Below are 20,158 nucleotides of genomic sequence, written 5' to 3'. Positions count from 1 at the left end.
TTTAACAATGATTACAGGTATAAGTACTAAAAATTAATTTTAGGAATGGGGCGAGGAAAGTAAAAGACAGACAAGTAATAAAAAGATACAGAAAATGATAGTATGTGAAAACACGATGTAATTATTACAGAGAAATACAGAATGCTTTGAGAAAGAGAAACAAAATGAAACAAAAAACCCCACACAAGTAAAACCATGCAAACAAATACCTAGATGCAAACCTACAGGTTAAAGGTCAGTTCCTGGACTGATATTCTTAATGCAATCTGTATCAACAGACACAGTTAATACAAGGTACGTGAGGCTACTTCTGAATAAAACATATTTTTATAGTAAACAATTTTTGTATGTGTAGGAGTATACTCTAAAATAACAAAAATTCAACATAGTAAATATCTAAGCCAGTAACATAATCATCTATTAAAAATTATATACATGTAATTGTGTATACATATATAGATTGTGTGTGTGTGTGTGTGTGTGTGTGTGTGTGTGTGTGTGTGTGAGTATGCATGCTTTACCACAAGCATGTCCTGGGTAAAATGCCAGTTGGGTGACAGGAATTTTTCAGCCCCATTGTCTGATGGGATCACTGTATATTACTGTACTATACCTAACTATATGCTGCATTACTGATCAAACTTGACAAACATCACATCGATAACTAATTTGAACATGTTTTGTTATGTGTCATGCAAAAGCTTTAATCACTTATTTCCCTAGTGACTTGGGAAACAGCCTATTTTGGTTATTTTCAATATTTTCCTTGCCTTTTATCTCTAGTAGTTTTACCATCACACATTAAACATATGTTCTCTTTTTATTTTGTTTGAGGTTCATAAGACTTCTGGCAGCCAGGATAGTTCATCCAAGGTATAGTGTTTTGGAAAACACTTAGGGAATATCTTTTCAAATTTACACCTCCATTTTCCCTCTACTTTGACTCTGATTATATTTATTTTAGACCCTGTCCCTGTTTCTGTTTCCTATACCTCTATGAATATTTCCTTCTCCTTTTTGTCTGTGCTTTATTCTGGATTCTTCTAATCTCCCAGTTCTTGGGTTCATTCTAGATTCTTCTACAGGCTTTTTTTTTTTTTTTTTTTTTTTTTGCTGGTCCTGTCCTGGGGCTTGAACTCCGGGCCTGAGCACTGTCCTTGGGCTTTCTCAAGGCTAGAGCTCTACCACTTGAGCCACAGCACCACTTCCAGCTTTTTCTGGGTAAGTAGTACAGAAGAGATGAGTAAAGGGCTTTGTGCGTGCTAGGAAAGCACTCTACCACTAGGCTACGCTCCCAGCTCTTCTACTGGCTTTTGCTACCTCCGATTCCTTCCTTACATTAGCATACCCCAAACAGTCAAAGCTCATAATCACGATCTGCCATTTCAATCAAAAGGACTGGTATTGTACTCTCAACCTGGGCATAAGTCTGTCACCATGAGCTTGGCACTCCCAGATGAACTCTTATTTCCTGGAATCCAATCATTGTATCTGTGGGCAGTGAGGCAAATTTCTATCATCCTATCTACTTTACATACTTGATTTGTCTGTCTTCCTCCACAGAATGCAAGTTCCATAAATGAAATGGTACAATCTGTTCAACGCATTAGTTTATTCCTACTGTCTAAACGGTACTAAGCACTCAAATAAATAGGTGATGAATGAATAAATAACACAGTGCTTCTCATTTGTAGCACAGAACTGAAACTTAGGGAAACAGCAGTCAGAAACTTTATTTCTTAAAGTAACAAAAAAGTTTGTATGGAACAGAAGAACAACACAGTAAATATTAAAGAAGAAATCGTGGAAAAGGATACAAATCGGATTCCTAACATAACGGAATGGTTATCATGATTACTTCCAATGTCTTTTTGCTAAGGATGGAAAGGAATCATGCAGCTCTAAGTCCGGTTCACTATACCACTGATTGCTCTGCTCCAATGAACTTCTGTAGCAGAATTCACCCGTGAGTACTGAAGACACAGACTCATCCATATTCCAAGCTGCACCAATTAGGTGCAGAAAAAGTATGTGTAGGACATTAGGTTTTAAAGGCTGCTAAATATCGCGTTCCACCTCATCAATCTTCTGACCTTTAGCCTGAGGCCATGTAATGGGAGGTAGTAAGAAAGTTGTTCAGCGAAGTGGCATTTTATGAGCTCAGGGCCTGGTGCTTTACCACTTGAGCCATGACTTTAGTTTTGCTTTTTGGTAGTTATTTTGGAGATGAAGTGTAGTAAACCTTTCTGCTTAAGGTAGACTGAAACCAAGATCTTCAGATCTCAGACTCTGGTGCCTGACCTGTGTCTTTACTGAACAGTCTTCATCTATGCCTAAAGATGTAGCTGTCTGCCTTTACCACGCTGTTAATACAATAGGACCATAACCTAAATGACCAGGTGGTACAGTCACAATATTAGCTTGAACCAGGCTAACTGGTGACAGCTGTCTCTGCAATCACAGCAGTGGCACAGTGAGTGCCCGGCTTAACATCAAAACTGTACTTATTCTATGTTACTCATATTTACAGAGAATCCATTGTACAGTTCATATATATATATATATATATATTTTTTTTTTTGCCAGTCCTGGGCTTGAGATCAGGGCCTGAGCACTGTCCTTGGACTTTCTCAAGGCTAGAGCTCTACCACTCGAGCCTCAGCACCACTTCTGGCTTTTTTCCATGTATGTGGTACCAAGGAATTGAACTCGGGTCTTTGTGCATGCGACGCAAGCACTCTACCACTAGGCCAAACTACCGGCCCCCAGTTCATATTTTTTAAAACAGAGTAAGAACCCAAAGAAGTAAGTTAGAATTTGAAAAAAGAGGAAAAAGCCCACAAAAGGTTTAATGTTAAAATGTGTTCCAACGTATTTGGTGATATATCTTAAGTATGCTGAATGAAAAGAAACAGCAAAAAGTGGGCTGAGACTGATAATGTATTTAAAACTCTTCAGTATTAAAATCTGAGCTTTTATAATTATTTAAAACATCTAATTACCCCCAGAGATTACTGCAACAAAAATGAAGTTAGGTGATATGTGATTATAGAATATTAGTGCTCAGAAGATTATTTCTACAAAAAGGACAATTTAATAAGTGAAAATAAGAGATAGTAATAAAATTGAGACAATATTTCTGTGACTTTTGTTTCTTTATAAATACATTTGGCTTTGCCAAAAATTAATTTGAAATACTATTTCCCATAAGGTTACTTTAAAATCTAAAACAATTATATAAAAAAGATTTTCTGAGTAGTTACAAATAAAAACTTGATTTTCTGTTAAAGGTTATACATTTCAATATGATCTTGTGGTTGATTTATGTAAAGTTTTGTATTTTTCATTTTCTCAGGCTTGTCACTGAAGTGATATATGGTACATTTTAGCATCAAGTTTGCCATAAGCAATAAAGTCAGAGTCCCAGAGAAATTTTAATGCATTTCCCCATTTTCAACCAAGCCTTCCATTATTTATTTTTTTGAGGGGTGGTGAATCCATGTTCAGTTGATATCATTTTAATACATAAATAATTTAAGATTTTAATTTAAAGGTAAAACTAAATAAATATTCAGTAGAAAAGCTAGTGGTGGCTCTCATATATAAAGTAAAAGCCCGAATGATACCTTAAAATATTCAGTAATAGTCTCTCTAAACTTTTCTATTTTACATCCTAGTTTGCTTAAAAGAATTTTTGTTTAGTAATGTGACAAAAGAAAAGGAAAAATGAGTCATAAAATAGGCATGTAACATAAAATGAAAACTCATCTCTAAGAGTCTGTACAGAAGAAAAATGAAGTATGAAAATAACTAAGGATTTTTTTGAACTGTTAGCTAGTACCCTAAGAACTAATTTAGAGTTGATTCAGGGGCTATACAGATGAAAAGAAAAGTCTTCAAAAAAAAAAAAAGTGCCATCCAGCAGAAATGGCCAGTCATCAAGGTACTGTCTAGCCGAAACAGCCAGTTTAGTCAGCCATGACATAAAGCCGAATAAAGTTATTACAAAAAGCAAAGAAACAAGGTGTTTGTATAGTTTAACTGTAGGACTAAAGTATGACAGTATTTTTTCTTTTTCTTTTACTTTTTGTGTGTGTGTGGGGGGGGGGTCGTGGGGCTTGAAGTAGGCCTGGGTGCTGTCCCTGAGCTCTTCTGCTCAAGTCTACTGCCCTACCCTGAGCCAAGCCCCACTTCCCATTTTCTAGAGGTTAATTGGAGATAAGAGCCTCAGGTCCTTTTGTGCCCAGGCTGGCTTTGAACCTTGATCCTCAGATCTCAGCCTCCTGAGTAGCTAGGATTACAGGCATGAGCTACTGAGCCCAGCTATGATAGTGCTTGAATTAAATTCTGTAAGCAGTTAAGGAAAGGGAAGAAAGCAAAGAGGAGAAGACAGCACAAGTAAAGGCATGATATCCATTGATTCACATTCTTAAAGAATACATTCATGGGCCGGGAGCCTGGACTAGTGGTAGAGTGCTTGCCTAGCATGCACAAAGCCCTGGGTTCAATTCCTTGGTACCATATGTACAGAAAAAGAAAGCCCGAAGTGGTGCTGTAGCTCAAGTGGTACAGTGCTAGCCTTCAGAAAGCCCAAGGACAGTGCCCAGGCCCTAAGTTCAAGTCCCAGGATTAGCAAAAAAAAAAAAAAAAAAATACATTCAAGACAGCCCTGAGAAAAAAGATGAAAGTTAGGTAGTACAGAAATGTATCACATGGCCTCCAATTGATGGCTAATAATTTTATCACTTTAGAAAATAATGGGACACTTTGTGTAGGAACCAATAGTAGAAAGGAAAATCAATGTAGCAGTAGAATTGAATATTAAAATTAAAGAATTAGAGAACTCAAAGAACTTTGAGAAAAATACAACTTTAATGGGAGAGACTGGTATATATAATATTTCCATATTAGAACTACAATATAAAGGATTATATAATTAAGTGAATGTGTAGTAAAGGAGAAGTAGGTTAAGGGATGATGCCAATAATTTTTGCCTGAGTTTCTAAGGAGACAAAGTCATGCTAAATAACAAAGTAGGCAATGTACATTTGGATGATTAAGTGAGTTCAAATTTGTGAATAATGGTGGAGTCTTGAGGCCCTATTTCACATGTTAGGTTATAACAACATGTCTAAACAAAAGTTTGATGACCTAAATAAAATTTCTAAGAGCTAAATAAATTAAATGGAAGCGAGATGTAAGAACTAATAAATGGAACTATATATCACATTCTTGGACTGAAAGACTCAATGTTCCTCCCAACTTGATGTACAGATCAAAAAACCCAACTGAAATCTCAGCAAGGTATCCCATGGGTAGCAGCAAAGCCATTCTGATGTCTATAAAAAGACCCGGAGCAGTGGATACAACATGGAAGAGTAGGTCAGAACTCTGACACTGTGTAACGTAAGACTTACTGCATGGGTACAGAACAGTGTTGTATTTGCAAAAAACAGAACAAAGGGCCAAAATTAGACCGCCTCACAAATGCCCCAGAGAACAATAATAGTGGAGGAAAAATACATCTTATAATAAATGCTGCAGAATGATTGTTATCTGTCTGTCTACTTACCTCTATCTATAGACCACATTGTTAAAAAAAAAAAAAACTAACTCAAATGGATCAGAGAATTAAAAGTAAAATGCAAAACTATAAAGCTTCTAGATATAAGATAGCAGAAAATCTAGATGACCTTGAGTTTGGCAATGCCTTTTTAGATACAGAAAACACGATCCATGCAAACAACAGTTGGTAAGTTTATCTCATGAAAATGAAAAATATCTGCTTTGTTATAATTGCCTGTAAGAGAATGAGAGGACAAATTACAAATTATAGATTGGGAGAAAATATTTGCAAAAGACAAATCTGATACAGATCTATTGTGCAGAATATATAAAGAACTCTAAGGCATAATATTAAAAAATAAAAATACAATTAAAAAACTGACTAAAGATCAAAAGAGAGGTCTCAGCAAAGAAGCCATACATAAGGAAAACAAAAATGTGCAAAGGTGTTCAACAAAATAAATCATTAGATAATTGCATACCAAGACAAGAATGAGGTAATGTAGCATCGGAGTAGAATGACTGAAGTCCAAAACACAGACAACATCCAAAGCAGGCAAGGACGTGGAAGACGAACTTTCATTTGTTACTAAAACAGTATAGCTATGATGGAAGACAGCAGCTTCTCCCAATGCTAACCTCTATTACCATATGTTTACAATCTAGTAATCATGTTCCTTTGTAAGTACACAGATGAAGTGGGAACTTACATTACCCCAGATCGTGCACTTGGATATGTACAGCAGCTTCACTCATAGTTGCCAAAATGTAGAAATACCAAGATATCCATCAGTAGATGAGTGGATAAAATCGACTTTCATATATATACAGACAATGGAATATGTATGCCGCAACACAAAACAGGTTCTCAAGCATAGCAAGACACATAGTAAGAACCATTAACACGCCATTAGGTGGAACAAAGCTAATCTGCAAGGGCCACACACTGTATGATTTCAACTCCCCTGACATTCCAGAAAGGGTAAAACTACCGAGTTAGAAAAGCGAACAAAGACTGCCAGGGGATCATGTAAAGCGCGGAATGCATAAGGAGAGCACCGAGCGTTTTAGACCCAGGTATGTTGTGTGATACTACAACTGTGAATGCATATCACTAGACACGGCCACATCCCATGGAATACAAAACGCCAACGCGATCGGTAATGTAGACCACAGACTTCTGATGCTGGTGGGGAAGGGCTGTGCTTCTGTAGAGGAAGGGAGGGTCCTTGAGGAGAAGGCACTGCGCTTTCTACTCAATTTTGCTGGGAATCAGAAGCTACTCATGAAACCAAATTCGGTAAGATTATTAAACTGCTTTATTAAAAATCACTTCTAACAGGAACAGGAAAAGTTACAGTACATTCTTCCTGATTGGCAAGGAATGCTGAAACCCATGAACCACGCGTATGTTAAACACAAAATTGACACTCAATAGAGTACATTGATTAGGTGATCACTTTTTCATTCATTTCTATATTGGATTACTCTTCATCCTGATGTAACTGCTAGACACAGGTACAAGGAAGAGTTCTGAAAGAAATGGCACACAAACGAGGGCTGGGCAAGAGTAAAAGGAAACTAAAGAGACACATACCAGAAAGCGGCCATAGAGAGTATGTGTTAAATAAAGAGAAAGGGAAAATCCAAAGAAAGTTGTCACTATAAATAAATAAACTATCGTTGGTCACACAATTAATCAATAGTTTCCATTAATCTTGTCCTGAAAAAGGTGTAATTTTCTAAGTAAAAAAAAAAAGGGAATGGGAAAAGTTTGGCATAATAACTTAAAAACGTGGTGTCATTTTCATGAATTGTGTATATCACTGGATGTTTTGTAGTTGTCAGGAACAGCAGACACCTAAAAGAAAAAGAAAGGAAAATGCATCACACCTCAACCGTGTCCCACGGCCATGTGCACGCAGCAAATGGACTGCGAAGGCTGGTGGCACACCGGGCCCGCCTGTGTGCATGGTGTCAGAATATCAAGGATCCTTTCAGGGCCTCTCAAAGATGTTCAGACACTGCGACTTCATCCTGAGGGTATTCAGCTCTAATGGAACCAAGGCCACCAATCCTCAACTTTTAGTCCATTTTAACGACCTATTTACTGTCCTGCTCATCATAATTCTCCTGGAGTAAGTACTCTGTATCATGAAAATCTCACCTGAGATTCTTGTCCTACCCTTGGAGAATCCTTGCTGATCCTCTCGGTCCCTCAGACCCTAGGTCATGTGAACATAATCCGGAGTGTGCCTCAAGATGTGTGCAACATCATGACAGACTGAGGGGCCCCCCACCACTCGCTCACTGACAGACCTACTGCCACCTAGCCTTTCTAGGACAAACGTAAATGAGTGAGGGCCTAATCCAGATGTTCACCGATACGAAGATTCCTCTAACTAGCTACGCTTCTGTCTCTTGATTGTCATGTACTTCAACTAAGTATCTTCACTAGTCTTTTGGTTTACTCTTATGCTTTCTCCTGTACCTCACTGCCTATCTGTCCCGTGGGATCTTTTCATACCAGCTTGCCTGCCCCGCCCCACCCTGCCCTTTCTCCTATTAACCATGTGATGAAGAGTCAACCCCACATCAAATCTTTCCTCTATTGGTTGTGCACATTAGGTTGTATGCTTTCCCTTGTCTTCTCACCCATCTCAGTATCAACTCTTCCCTTTTCAACAGACCTGACTGCTCTTTGGAAACGCAGTCTTTCTATCACACAGAACTCTCAAAACCAGAAGCATGTGTAAACCTGGTAGCCACTGAGGAAGAGCTGTACAGGGTCAGTGTGCAGACCTGCGGGTATGTGGAGCGCGCATGCAGGGTCAGTGTGCAGACCTGCGGGTATGTGGAGCGCGCATGCAGGGTCAGTGTGCAGACCTGCGGGTATGTGGAGCGCGCATGCAGGGTCAGTGTGCAGACCTGCGGGTATGTGGAGCAGTTGCTTTCTGAGCTTACTTGCCTTGTCTTCCAGGTGTGCCTCTAAGAAGCGTAGGTAGGCCACAGGCGCAAATGCATCAGCCGAGTGGATGACCACTTCCGCGGAGTCCCTGAAACACAGGTAACTTACAATGCACTTATCTGTGATAGGCGATACAGGAAGCGCCTCCTGCCACCAACAGCAGGCATCTCCACGCAGTACTCCCTGCCCCGGGCACAGTCTACAGTGAGGACCTTGCATCCAAATACCAATTCAACACCTACTACCGAGGACACCGAACTTTCAAGCAATCTTCTGAAGGACACATAATTAAACACTTCAATTCATTCAAAGCTCTCCAAACAATTTCTGAGACTTAATTCCTTTTCAATTTGTTTTTCACACATTTGCTTGCTATGGGCTAAACTCCCAGCTTCTTTTCATTTTTCAAGATGAAATTAATTCAATGTTTCACACACACACACACACACACACACACCTCAACTGTCAATTACAAAACCACTATTGGTGATGGTTTTAAGTTCCAGTTGAACTTTACCTATTTCAGTGTTACTGCTATTAAAACTGTTGCACTAACTACCACATTCAGGTAAATGGTATGAGAGGCTCACTGTCACCATATGGACCCATGCAACTTAACTCAAGCTTTACCAAAGATATCCTGTAAAACACACAGCAAAAACTAAGCTTAGGTATGAAGCTCTAATAACTACTTTTATTGTTGTTTACTAGGAAAGTGTGTTTCCCAAAAAACTGAAAAATAAAAATTCCTCATATTTATTTAATGGCTCATGAAGTAGTTCAGTTATTTACATAAATACGGTTAAGTATTTGATCGTTATAAAACATCATGAAAATCCTTACTTTGACTTTTCCACCAGTGAAAAAATATCTGAACCATTTTTCATGATTTAAAAGTATTTTAGTAGTAATAGAAAAAATTTCAAAGTACTTGACCATAACATACTAAGTTCTCATTGGCAAAATGTTTACTTTCTATTGGAAAAACGAGTAAAAAGGGTATGTTTGATTATTGGAAACACCCAATGAACTTTTAGCATCAAATATGTACCTTTTTAGTGACCAGGAAAAGGAACGCTAAAGAAGCCATCTTCGATCCTGAATGGAAAGCAACGTAGGGCAGGACCAGAACCGCCGACAGTTACCCAAAGAAGATACACAGACTCGATTTCACAGGCTGCTGCTGCCCACGGTGCGGGGCCAAGCAGGAGAAGATGGCTCGAGGACGTCCATGTTGCTTGCTGCCTGCCCCTTGGCCCACGACCCCAAATTTGTTGTTTCTCCACGTTCTAAGTTGTCTGCTTTGGTCCTATCATGACTGAGTGATTGGATTTAGATCTTGGCTCCAATTCTCAATCTCATTCTTAAACTTCAGTCTCTCTGTTCCCGGCCTCGGCCCTGGAAACTGACTCTGAGCTTCAGTGATGCCTCATCCCAGCAGCATCATCAAGCTGGATCCACACTGGATCTCAGAAGTAAGGGGCTCAGGCCCTCAAGTCAGCTATCCCAGCAAAAAATAAGGAGGATAGCAAATACCTTACTTAACTGACACAAGTTCTGAGTTTGGAATGAAGATGACAGATGATTTTTTCCAGATTCTACTACATGCATGATGTGTAAATGACTGACATAGCTTCGTTCATTATATAACTCGAGTCAACTGGGAAACACTAGATGTTAAATCGGAATTTTTAGTTTCACTCAGAATAGTGCTCCTATCACTCGGTATTCTCTTTTATAAACTATCACATGAAGTTCAATTTTCTACGGTGCCTGATCTCTGTTTGCGTCAGATTTATCTGAGTCCTAAAACCAGAATCTACTTGAACTTCCTAAGATGACTATGACTCAGACACAATGCTCAGTGGACTGTTGCTTTCTTTTCCTATGAAGACAATACAGTTACTGCTCTTGTGCCAGCAGGACTTCTCCATCCCAAGAGCCTGCCTATGTGTCCTTTGATTGCTGCACTGGGTTCACTCAACTCTGAACGTCAACGCAGCCTTCCTTGCTCATGCCAGGCTCCTGAGGCATGAGCTCCGCTAAAGCAAAACAACAGTACTATTTTTAGAGATGTAGACACAGTCTTTGTTGTTTCTTCTCTAAAAGACAACTATGCTAGGTTAGGGCAGGGGCATTGCTTACCTCTCCTGCTCAAACACATTATCTCTGTGTGACTGAAATGTACACAGTGTTCTCTATGGACTCACACTGACTGTCACAAACACTTCAACTGTGCTTCTTGGGAAGTCTTCCCTGGCACCCACATCAAGTGCTAGTTATCGTGTGCTTCGTGTGCTTTAGTTCTGCAGGTACAAACATAATTATAATCATGTGGCAGGTACAAGCAGCATTATAGTCGTGTAGCAAGGATCAGTGTTAGTCATCCTTCTGCCACTCTGCCACATCCTGGTGCAGAGTACAATGTGTGGTATTTACCCAACATCTGTTAAATAAGTAACTACGGTAAAGCTTTGTTAAGTATCCTGGTTTTTATATACTAATGATATTTTTGGAATTACCCACCAATTTTTCAATTCAATTTCATACATGCATATCGCATACATACACATTTGTGTACACATCTGTACTAACTACTCCATTTACATCTGCAGCAAGTAGAAGCAAAGGTTAATAATTCTAAAGTTTTCAGTATAGAATAGTTAATAAAGTCCTAGTTGAGGGAGAACGGATGTGCTTCATTCTTTTGGTGAAATGCTATATTTTGGTGTCCTAAATCAAGTCATATCTTGAGTGGCAGAAAGGATAAACATGTTAGAAAAGTAGAAGTTAAATGTACAGTGTTTTAGCTATGAGACACCATCCTTTGATTCTTCCTCTCTTCATTCTAGTTCATCTATCCATCTATTTTGCAGGCAGTAGTTCTATCAGGGAGGACCCCAGACCTAAGCAGCCAAAGGAAACTCAACTATTCACATCACTATTCAAAGGAAAGAAAACCACTTTTATTATTAGCCGTTTGGTTTATTTCTGATACACACACACACACACACAGAGGAAGTGGGCTTTTGCTTTGGAAATGTATAATTGTCCTGTTATCAGGACAATTAAAAGTTAAGATGAAATTCTTTTTATCAGAGCTGTCAGGAATATAACATCCATTTTCTGATCTAAAAAGTATATTTTAAAGGTAGTGATTTTACATATTAATTGAGATGAGAAGTGAACCATAAAATGTTACATGTAGGAAATTTTAAAATTACTTCTGGACAAAGACTACTATACCAGTTTTTCTTACAAGATTTCAAAAATGCTAATTGGAATCTAATTCACACAAAATGTATTTCATAATAAACCAGAAGTACTCATTTCTAATTAAAAAAATGATCTGCCACGTCACAGTATGTTTGAATGATGAAAGGGGTCATAGTGATCAAGGTTATAGGTTGGGGTGTATCTTGGCTTACATAGAATGTCTTACACTAAATTCATAACAGTTCCTCTCTAAAAACTAGTGTCCACCCCATGCCTGTGTCACATGCAGTAAATGTGACGCTCTGGGTGAATGCCACTGTCCCTTCCAGAACTGCGCACCGATGAGTTGTGCAGGCCGAGATGGTCTTCTGCATTATGCAATTAAATAAGCCCTGTAACTATTGTATTAGATCATTAATAATGGTGGAACCCATCATTTAGATTTCAGTTTCAGGCAAACATAAAAACTTTGGTTGCTTTTGATTTAACTAGTGGTCTTCCACAGTTAGGATCTGACTATTAAGATACCTATTCCTTTTCTTTTTGTCCCAGTTCTGGCACTTGAACTCAGGGCCTGGCCACTGTCCCTGAGCTTCTTTTGCTCAAGGCTCCTTTTGCTCTACCACTTAAGCCACAGTACCACTTCTGGCATTTTCTATGTATGTGGTAGGGAGGAATTGAATCCAGGGCTTCCTGCATGCTAGGTGAGCACTCTACCACTAGGCCACACTCCTGGCCTAAGATATCTATTTCTGATATCTAGTTCAAATGAAATTTGTTTTTATTTCAAAGAGAAATGAAATGAACTCCTCCAGGAGGAAAAGAGACTTTTTGGTATATTTTTATTTCACTTAATTCTGATTTAACTTGTTTCCATCTACTGGATTGGGGTTTGCTCATTTTTAAGGGGCTTACAGTGCATCATTAAATTGTTGGCTTGAGATTTTGCCATTTGTTGATGTAGACAGATACTCAAGAGCTATAAATTTTCTTCTGATGTGTCCCAGAGAAGCTGCTATTTTGTGTGTGTGCATTTTGTTAAATATCATAAATGTTTGAATTTCCTTTCTGATCTCTTCCTTCAGTGACCCACTGGTGATGTAGCAATGTGTTGTTCAGTTTCCACGTGTTACAGAATTTTCTCTGGTGACTTCTGGTGTTGAACTCTCATTTTATTCTGCTGTGGTCTGGGAGAATGCAGGAAACAACTTCAGTATTTCTGAGTTTGCCCAGATTTGCTTTGTGACCTCAAACGTACTCTACTATGTGCTGTGAGAAGTACGCATATTCTGAGGGCTGCTGGGCGAAATATTCTGCAGATGTCTACGCACTTGTTCCATTCTGAGGGTTTTTCTTGGAGTTTTTGCCGGGTTGACCCAGCTAGAGGCAACAGTGGTGTGCTTAGGTCACCAACCATCAGTGTGTTGGGATCTATGAGTGATTTTAGACTAGTATCCCCATCTTGAATTTCCCTCATGCCACTGGCTCCACAACAGGCTCACGTGTTTATGCCTACAAAATGACGAGATTGGAAAGGACTCGTTTTCCATGTCCAAGTGCTATGACAAGCAGGACTTGGTGATGAAGTGCACCGTGCTTTCTAATTCTTGAGTATAAGGCTTCGTGGTACTGCAGGGGTCCAATTTCTCATGTAAACAGGTACAGTATGATTCTTGTACTTTCCATATTACTGTTGTGCTTTTCCATTGCTGCTCGTCACATCTTAACAGGTAACTACATCCAAGGTATATAACTTCCCCTGCCATGCAAATTCATTAGAAGACACGCCCCAGACATACTTCACCCACCATCATTTTGTGATCACCCCTGCCAGAAGGAATACCTACTGTCTGTGAACTCAGGACTCTAAATCTTTACTATGCTGTAACATAATTACAATCAGATAAGTCCTCTTCCCACTCCTGTAAAGGCGGAAGCTATTACCATCACGAGTGCCCAGTAGAATCCTCTGGAAAAAATAGGTGCTTGTGAAAAATATACCAAGTTATTTTTATGTGGATTATTAACAGCAAAAGAGTTAGGAGACCATGAAAGAAGCAAGAGGGCAGGGACAGTGACCAGAGTACTGACCATATCTGGCCATGTTTTGCTAAATAAACATAGTCTTTTTAGAATATTCACTAGAATTATCTTTTCTTAGATTACTTCCTTTTTATTAGCATGCACAAAGAATTCAAGGGTTCCTACTAGAAAAATTCAACATTCAGCCAAGCATCGTTTTGACAATATCTTTCAAGACTCTGAGGGGCATAAGAAAACCAAATATAATAGTGTATTAGCATATGAGTGGAAATATAGATAATAACACAACATACTAAACACTATTTTCTGTCTACTAATTTTAACCATTCATGATACATAATCACACGACTTATCATAAATTGAGACTGTTTATAAAACAAGGTTTAAGCTGGAAGTGGAGCTGTGCCTCAAAATGGTAGAGAGCTAACTTTGAGTACAAAAGCTCAGGGACAGTACCTAGGCCAGGATGGACACCAAACAAACAAACAAAAAAACCCAAAACAAAGTTTATACGTAAAAATAACCCCAAACAACTGAATGTCTAGTATTACCATTCTATTTTATTAAAACCAAGAGAAGGGAGAAAGAGGATAAGAGTTAATGGAACCCAGGGCCAGGAGTTTGGCCTAGTGGTTGAGTGCTTGCCTAGCATGCACGAAGACCCGGGTTTAATTCCTTGATACCACATACATAGAAAAAAGCCAGAAGTGGTGCTGAGGCTCCAGTGGTAGAGCTCTAGCCTTGAGAAAGTCCAAGGACAGTGCTCAGGCCCTGAGCTCAAGCCCAGGACTGGCAAAAAAAAAAAGAGTTACTGGAGCCCACAGGCTACTGATGTGGCAGTTTATCAAACCTAGCCATAATGAAAGATAAATAATACAGGCAATTTACACTTTATGAAAGGCTAAAAAGTGTCAGTGTACAGGTATCAGTTTTACTGCAGCCCATAATCAGTGAGTGAACCAAAGTGCAATTCCACAAAGTTTACAGCCTTCTCCACAGGCCTCTCCGGGCTGGTATTGATTTAAGGGCTCGGATGACTTCCCTGGTATTAAACAAATTGAGTGTTTGTGAACTTGGAGGACCTGTTCTTTTTCTCCCAACAAAGATTACCTCCTGCTAAACGTTAAGTTGCTTCTATTTCATAAATTTAAGAGAAATGCCAAAATGATATCTTACACAACGATTTTCTTCTTAAATAGAGGGCAATCCAAAGTGAATGTCTCATATTCTCCACCTTCCCCACACACATGGGCTCCATACTTCTTAGAAAGCTGCACATGAGAAACAACCAAAGAGGAAAAACTGAAAACTAAACCCAAGATATTCCTATCCCACATAGGTGATGACTCCAACAGATTACAACAGAAAAGTATTCACCTTCACGCCTAAAACATGGTTTTAAAAGTCATCTCAAAATGTGCAATGGATACTGAATCCATTAAATTTTCTTAAAAATGACAAAACTTATGACTACACATTTTTAGGATACTATCTTTAGATCCAGAGGAAAGTAAATTTCTATGTAGTATTTGAGACAATAGATATTGACATGCTTTCCTGCCCACTGACAAATAATGTATTGTTTCTGGAGAACCCTACGGTCTTTCCTTAGGCCTGTGAAGAAAATGAAGTCACGTACATGGTTATCATAGGCTGAAGGGTAATAAGACAGCTTCCAGGATATTATCATCAAAGCTATAAATGCCTAGAAAGGTGTGAGTCTGAAAAAAGGTGAAGTTTAAAGGAAGGAAGCAAGGAAGAAAACAGAAGTCTCTGGTTTGCATGCACTGTAAGCCACACTACTGGAACAGTTCCAGTGTTAGAAACAGTGTCTCACGGGCTGATGCCCCAGTAGTGCAGTACTGTGCAACGCTTACATGGCACGTCACCAGACACAGATTTTTCAGCGCCCACGCCACGTCAATTTCCTTCATTTTGAATGTCACAACTTTGCCTGCCTGTAACTCCTTCCTGACCCATGTCCTGGTGACCCATGGTCTATTCATACCACTGCTGGAACGAGTTCCCAAGTCTTGGATTTTACATGCATAGTTGCATACTTGCTTGGTTTGTTTTTTTTTTTAAAGTTAGGCTACTATTGTGAATCCATTCAATCTTAACTACTATGTGCTTGCACACAACAGTTTATTGTTTGGAAGGACAGAGAAAAAAATTAAAGGAGTAATGACAGTAAGAGGTCATGGTTGTTTGAGCAGACTCATGAGCAGACTCTGCTAAATACAAATCGGGAAATACTTAAAAAGAACTCAAAAGGCTTCTCAAAGTAAAACTTAAGCTAAGGAGCTGAAAGAGGAGTCTGTCAGAAAAGGGGAGGCATGCAGCCAGGAGACAGGGGGAGGGAGGAAGGTTCCCTGTGGTGAGTTGTACAGAGCACACAGAGGGTAGTAAACACTCCAGTGTGGTGCTGCTGGAGTTGACTAGGTGAGAAAGCAGTGAGGGGCCTCTGGAGGCTAGGCTGTTGAGGCTTCTCACACCACACTGTCATAGTCCTCACATCTGGGAGAATGGATAGAGAGCTTTTAAAAAGCAGAACATTGACCTGACTGCATTTGGATTTTGCAAACAACATTTTGGAGGCACAATGGAAAATGAAAGCTCAAGAGACCTATATTCTAGAAGCAAAAAGAAGTGGGGAGTTTTTAGTGTCTTAGAATCCTAGCTTCTTAGCCTCCTGAGTAGCTAGGATTATAGGTGTGAGCCAGCGGTGCCTGGAAGAAATAAGAGTTCTTTGCTGTTACCTATAATCAAGCTACTTACTGGCTTTTCCACAAAGAAGCTCTCTACATGTTTGAAATATGAACTTGCATTCTGAACTTGAAGTGAGTCAGAATTTGGAGGTAAACTACAAGAAATTCCTTTGCCAAAAAACTTTCTTTCTGGGATTCCCTACCCCCCACATCAGTCTGTTTCTCTCTTGCAGCTTCTTAGGCATGATGGCAAGTGCTCCACCACTTGAGCCATGCCCCAGGCCCTTTGTTTAATTGCTTCGTTAAAAGCTAAATTTAGTCTGGGGGTAGTGAACAGACTTGGCGGCCACCAAACCAGGGCTGAGAACAATCCTGTCAGAAGAACACTCGAAAGCAATCACAGATCAATTTACAGATCAATTCAAGTACACATCAAATCATCTAGAAACCAGACATATTCTGTCTCATTTCTCTTTCAGTCTTTGCCATCTAACTGGTTCACTCTAAGCACTTACTAATGCTTAATGAAATAAGGAACTATTTCAGGAATTCTTCAGCATTTGTATATAGCCGCTATATCATTACAATAGCATTAACAATGGCTAGACACAGAACCAATAAGTTAGGGACATGGCAGAAAATAATGGCTTGTGAGAAGTGCAGTTCTTTCATAGAAGCAGAGTGATTTTTTGCCATCTCGACTGAGAAATAACTCCACATGGTATAATTACCCTCCTTTAGTTAATGAAGCATTTGCTATACAAAACCTAACATTTGCCTTCCAAGACTAATCAAATACAATACAATTAACAGAAAAGAGTAAATGAAAAGAACAGAATATTTCTTTACGTGTAGTGTACATTCAGGATTTGACAAGGATAAAGATCTGGGTCATCTGAAACCTGGTATAATTTTTTCACTACTTAGCAAATGAACTTCCAACTGGTAAAAGAGATCAGATTAGATCTTCAAAGGATGTTTCTGTTGCTGTTTCTGATGGCAAAATATCACACCACAGAGGTCCTGAGATACTGTAGAGTAGTACTTTTTATATGGTACCCAATACTCATTTTAATTAAAGCAAATTTTCTGACAGACCAAGTTTCTTTTGCTTTTTGCCAGTCCTGGGCTTGAGCTCAGGGCCTGAGCCCTGTCCTTAAGCTCTCTAAAGGCTAGAGCTCTACCACTTGAGCCTCAGCACCACTTCCGGCTTTTTTCTATGTATGTGGTACGGAGGAATCAAACCCGGGTCTTCGTGCATGCTAGGCAAGCACTTTAACCACTAGGCCAAACTCCCGGACCCAGATCAATTTTCTTTTAGGTACTTTACGTATACACTTCAGTCAACAGACTAGGAAAAATATTTTTGATTGTAAATCTGTTTTCATAAACACTGGATGTTCAAATCTCCATAAAACATATACTAAATGTATTTGGATTTTTCTAAAATAAAAGTAATTTTTATAATCATTACAGCCACAGGCTGGGAGTTTGGCCTAATGGTAGAGTGCTTGCCTAGCATGCACAAAGACCTGGGTTTGATTCCTCGGTACCACATACATAGAAAAAGCCAGAAGTGGTGCTGAGGTTCAAGTGGTAGAGCTCTGACCTTGAGAAAGTCCAAGGACAGTGCTCAGGCCCTGAGCTCAAGCTCAGGACTGGCAAAAAAAAAACCCAAACAATCATTACAGCCATATGACTATTTTTTTCCTCCCTTGGATGCCAAATGTTTTCAAAACTCATATAAATTCTTACCTCTAAGAGATAAGGCTCCATTTCATTCAGGGTTTTACCAAGATGCTTATCTGGATCTAACCCTGTCAAGAAAAGTTAAACTTTTGTAGGTAATTGTCAGATTGGAACTTTGAAGACTATTCCCCCTCCCTCAGCTTTTTTCACCTTGGAAACCAATGTGTGTATCTGCAGTTGTACTGATTCTAAGGTAAAATGTCCTTTGCTAGGTAGTATTTCCCTGTGTATAACTGGTTTTCTTGCTCCTATGACAACCAAACTGCATCTGTATTATTCAATCTACTCTTCCTCATTGAGGAATTGTCATGAGCATGGAAAACTGTGTAATTTCAAAGACAGGAAACTTAAACCCTTGGTATTTTATTTTATAGCTTATTTTACTCAAAGATAACAGTATGTAAATTTGGTTCTAGTTTATCCCTATTTAAGTAAAACCTTCAAATTTCTCAATAAAAAATGAGAAAATACAAGGGAAATTGTTATGCCCATGTAATCAATTCAACCTAATAGCAAAGTAGCATATGAACACAAATAATAGCATTATCACAGTAAATGACATTTCATTTCAATGACCACTTAGTATTGTAAAGACATTAACAAGTTTGAAAAATCATTGTTGTTCATGAGCTCCAAAAAAGATTTCAAGTAACATAAAAGCAGGACTTACATACACGTCTGAGTACAGTATGAACAATACAAAGTCTTTTCATATACTAAGGATAACCTGACAGGAAAAATAAACACTCCAGGCCTCCGCCAGTTATGAAAGAAACAATTTCCTTTTAGATATGTATACATACACACACACACACAGTTTCAGCTTCACTTAAATAAGTTATTCTCACTACAGCAAAGTTTAGCTCTAATCCTGGCTTTAAGCATTTGTTGCTCCTAATGAGAACATGCTATCCACCTAACAATGTTTACAGATAGAAGCATAAAAAAATCCTTATTTTATTTATGCTAGACTGTACAATTTTCAATATAGCTATGAAGTCCTGTAACTTATGCAGTCACCCTAGGCGTCTGTTTATTTTTATGTGTGCTTCATAGCATCTAACAAGTCCTTTCAATCTCAAAACTCATATGCTTCTTTAAATCTAGATATCATTTTCTGTTACACAGCACTGCAATTCTTCAATCAACTCTTACAGTTTTAAATCATTCTCTCGATTTGTTTATTCTATCTCTGCTGCCTTTGGGTGTAATACTTACTCTCCCTTTTATCTCCTTCATGCATTCTCCCTTTTGCTGGTTCCTTCACCCAAATGTTTTGTTTTGTTTTCCCTCATTTCTAAATTTTCTAGTTGGTTATTTTTCACATCACAATAGTTTATTCTGAATGCATGATTACTTCTAATGAAATGCTTAAAAAAGTGATTCTAAAGCTGGGTGCCAGTGGCTCATGCCTGAAACCCTAGCTTCTCAGGAGGTTGCACTCTAAGGATCATATTTCAAAACCAGCCCTACCAGGAAAGTCCAGGAGAATTCTAACTCTAATTAACCACCAAGAAGCCAGAAGTGGAGCTGTGGCTCAAGGGACAGAGTGCTAGCCTTGAGCAAAGTAGCTCAGGGACAGTGATCAGGCTGAGTTGAAGCCTTGGTACTGGGTGTGAGCACACGAATGCCCCCCCACACAGGCATGCAAGTACACACAGGCACATACAGGTTCCTCATGGGACACACTCAATGTCTGTCTCTCTGCAGGGGAGACATGATCTTCCCTAATTCTCTATAACTGAGAAAATTACCTTAAAACATAATTTTTAAATCCAATTTTTAATTTGAGAATGAATTTTCAAATAACAATGATTATTTACATTTTACTACTATATCTATAGTCTTTATAATTTTTGCTGTTATTTCCCTAATTGGAACAAAACACTCACTTACATTTTACACCAAG

General features: G+C 38.8%; 1 protein-coding gene across 4 annotated transcripts in view; it reads right to left on the bottom strand.

Moving 5' to 3' along the window:
• Positions 1-6,866: 6,866 nt before the first annotated feature.
• Dph6 (diphthamine biosynthesis 6) overlaps positions 6,867-20,158 on the bottom strand; it is an 84,057-nt gene continuing 70,765 nt past the window's right edge. For 2 of the 4 annotated variants that reach the window (XM_090318640.1, XM_090318641.1), the window contains exons 6-9: positions 18,256-18,317; positions 14,969-15,063; positions 8,534-8,621; positions 6,867-7,426 (exon numbers count right to left, since the gene is read on the bottom strand). In XM_090318640.1, the coding sequence (XP_090174766.1) occupies positions 7,373-7,426; positions 8,534-8,621; positions 14,969-15,063; positions 18,256-18,317 (299 nt within the window). In that variant the 3' untranslated portion in view covers positions 6,867-7,372. The other 2 variants (XM_090318643.1, XM_090318642.1) reach the window with 2 other exon arrangements.

Source organism: Megascapheus bottae, chromosome 25 (genome assembly GCF_031878675.1).
Source record: "Megascapheus bottae isolate mThoBot1 chromosome 25, mThoBot2.hap1, whole genome shotgun sequence".
In the NCBI taxonomy this organism is placed as follows: Eukaryota; Metazoa; Chordata; class Mammalia; order Rodentia; family Geomyidae; genus Megascapheus; species Megascapheus bottae.
The sequence above is the reverse complement of the archived record's forward strand: the minus strand, read 5'-3'. Positions and strand labels throughout refer to the sequence as shown.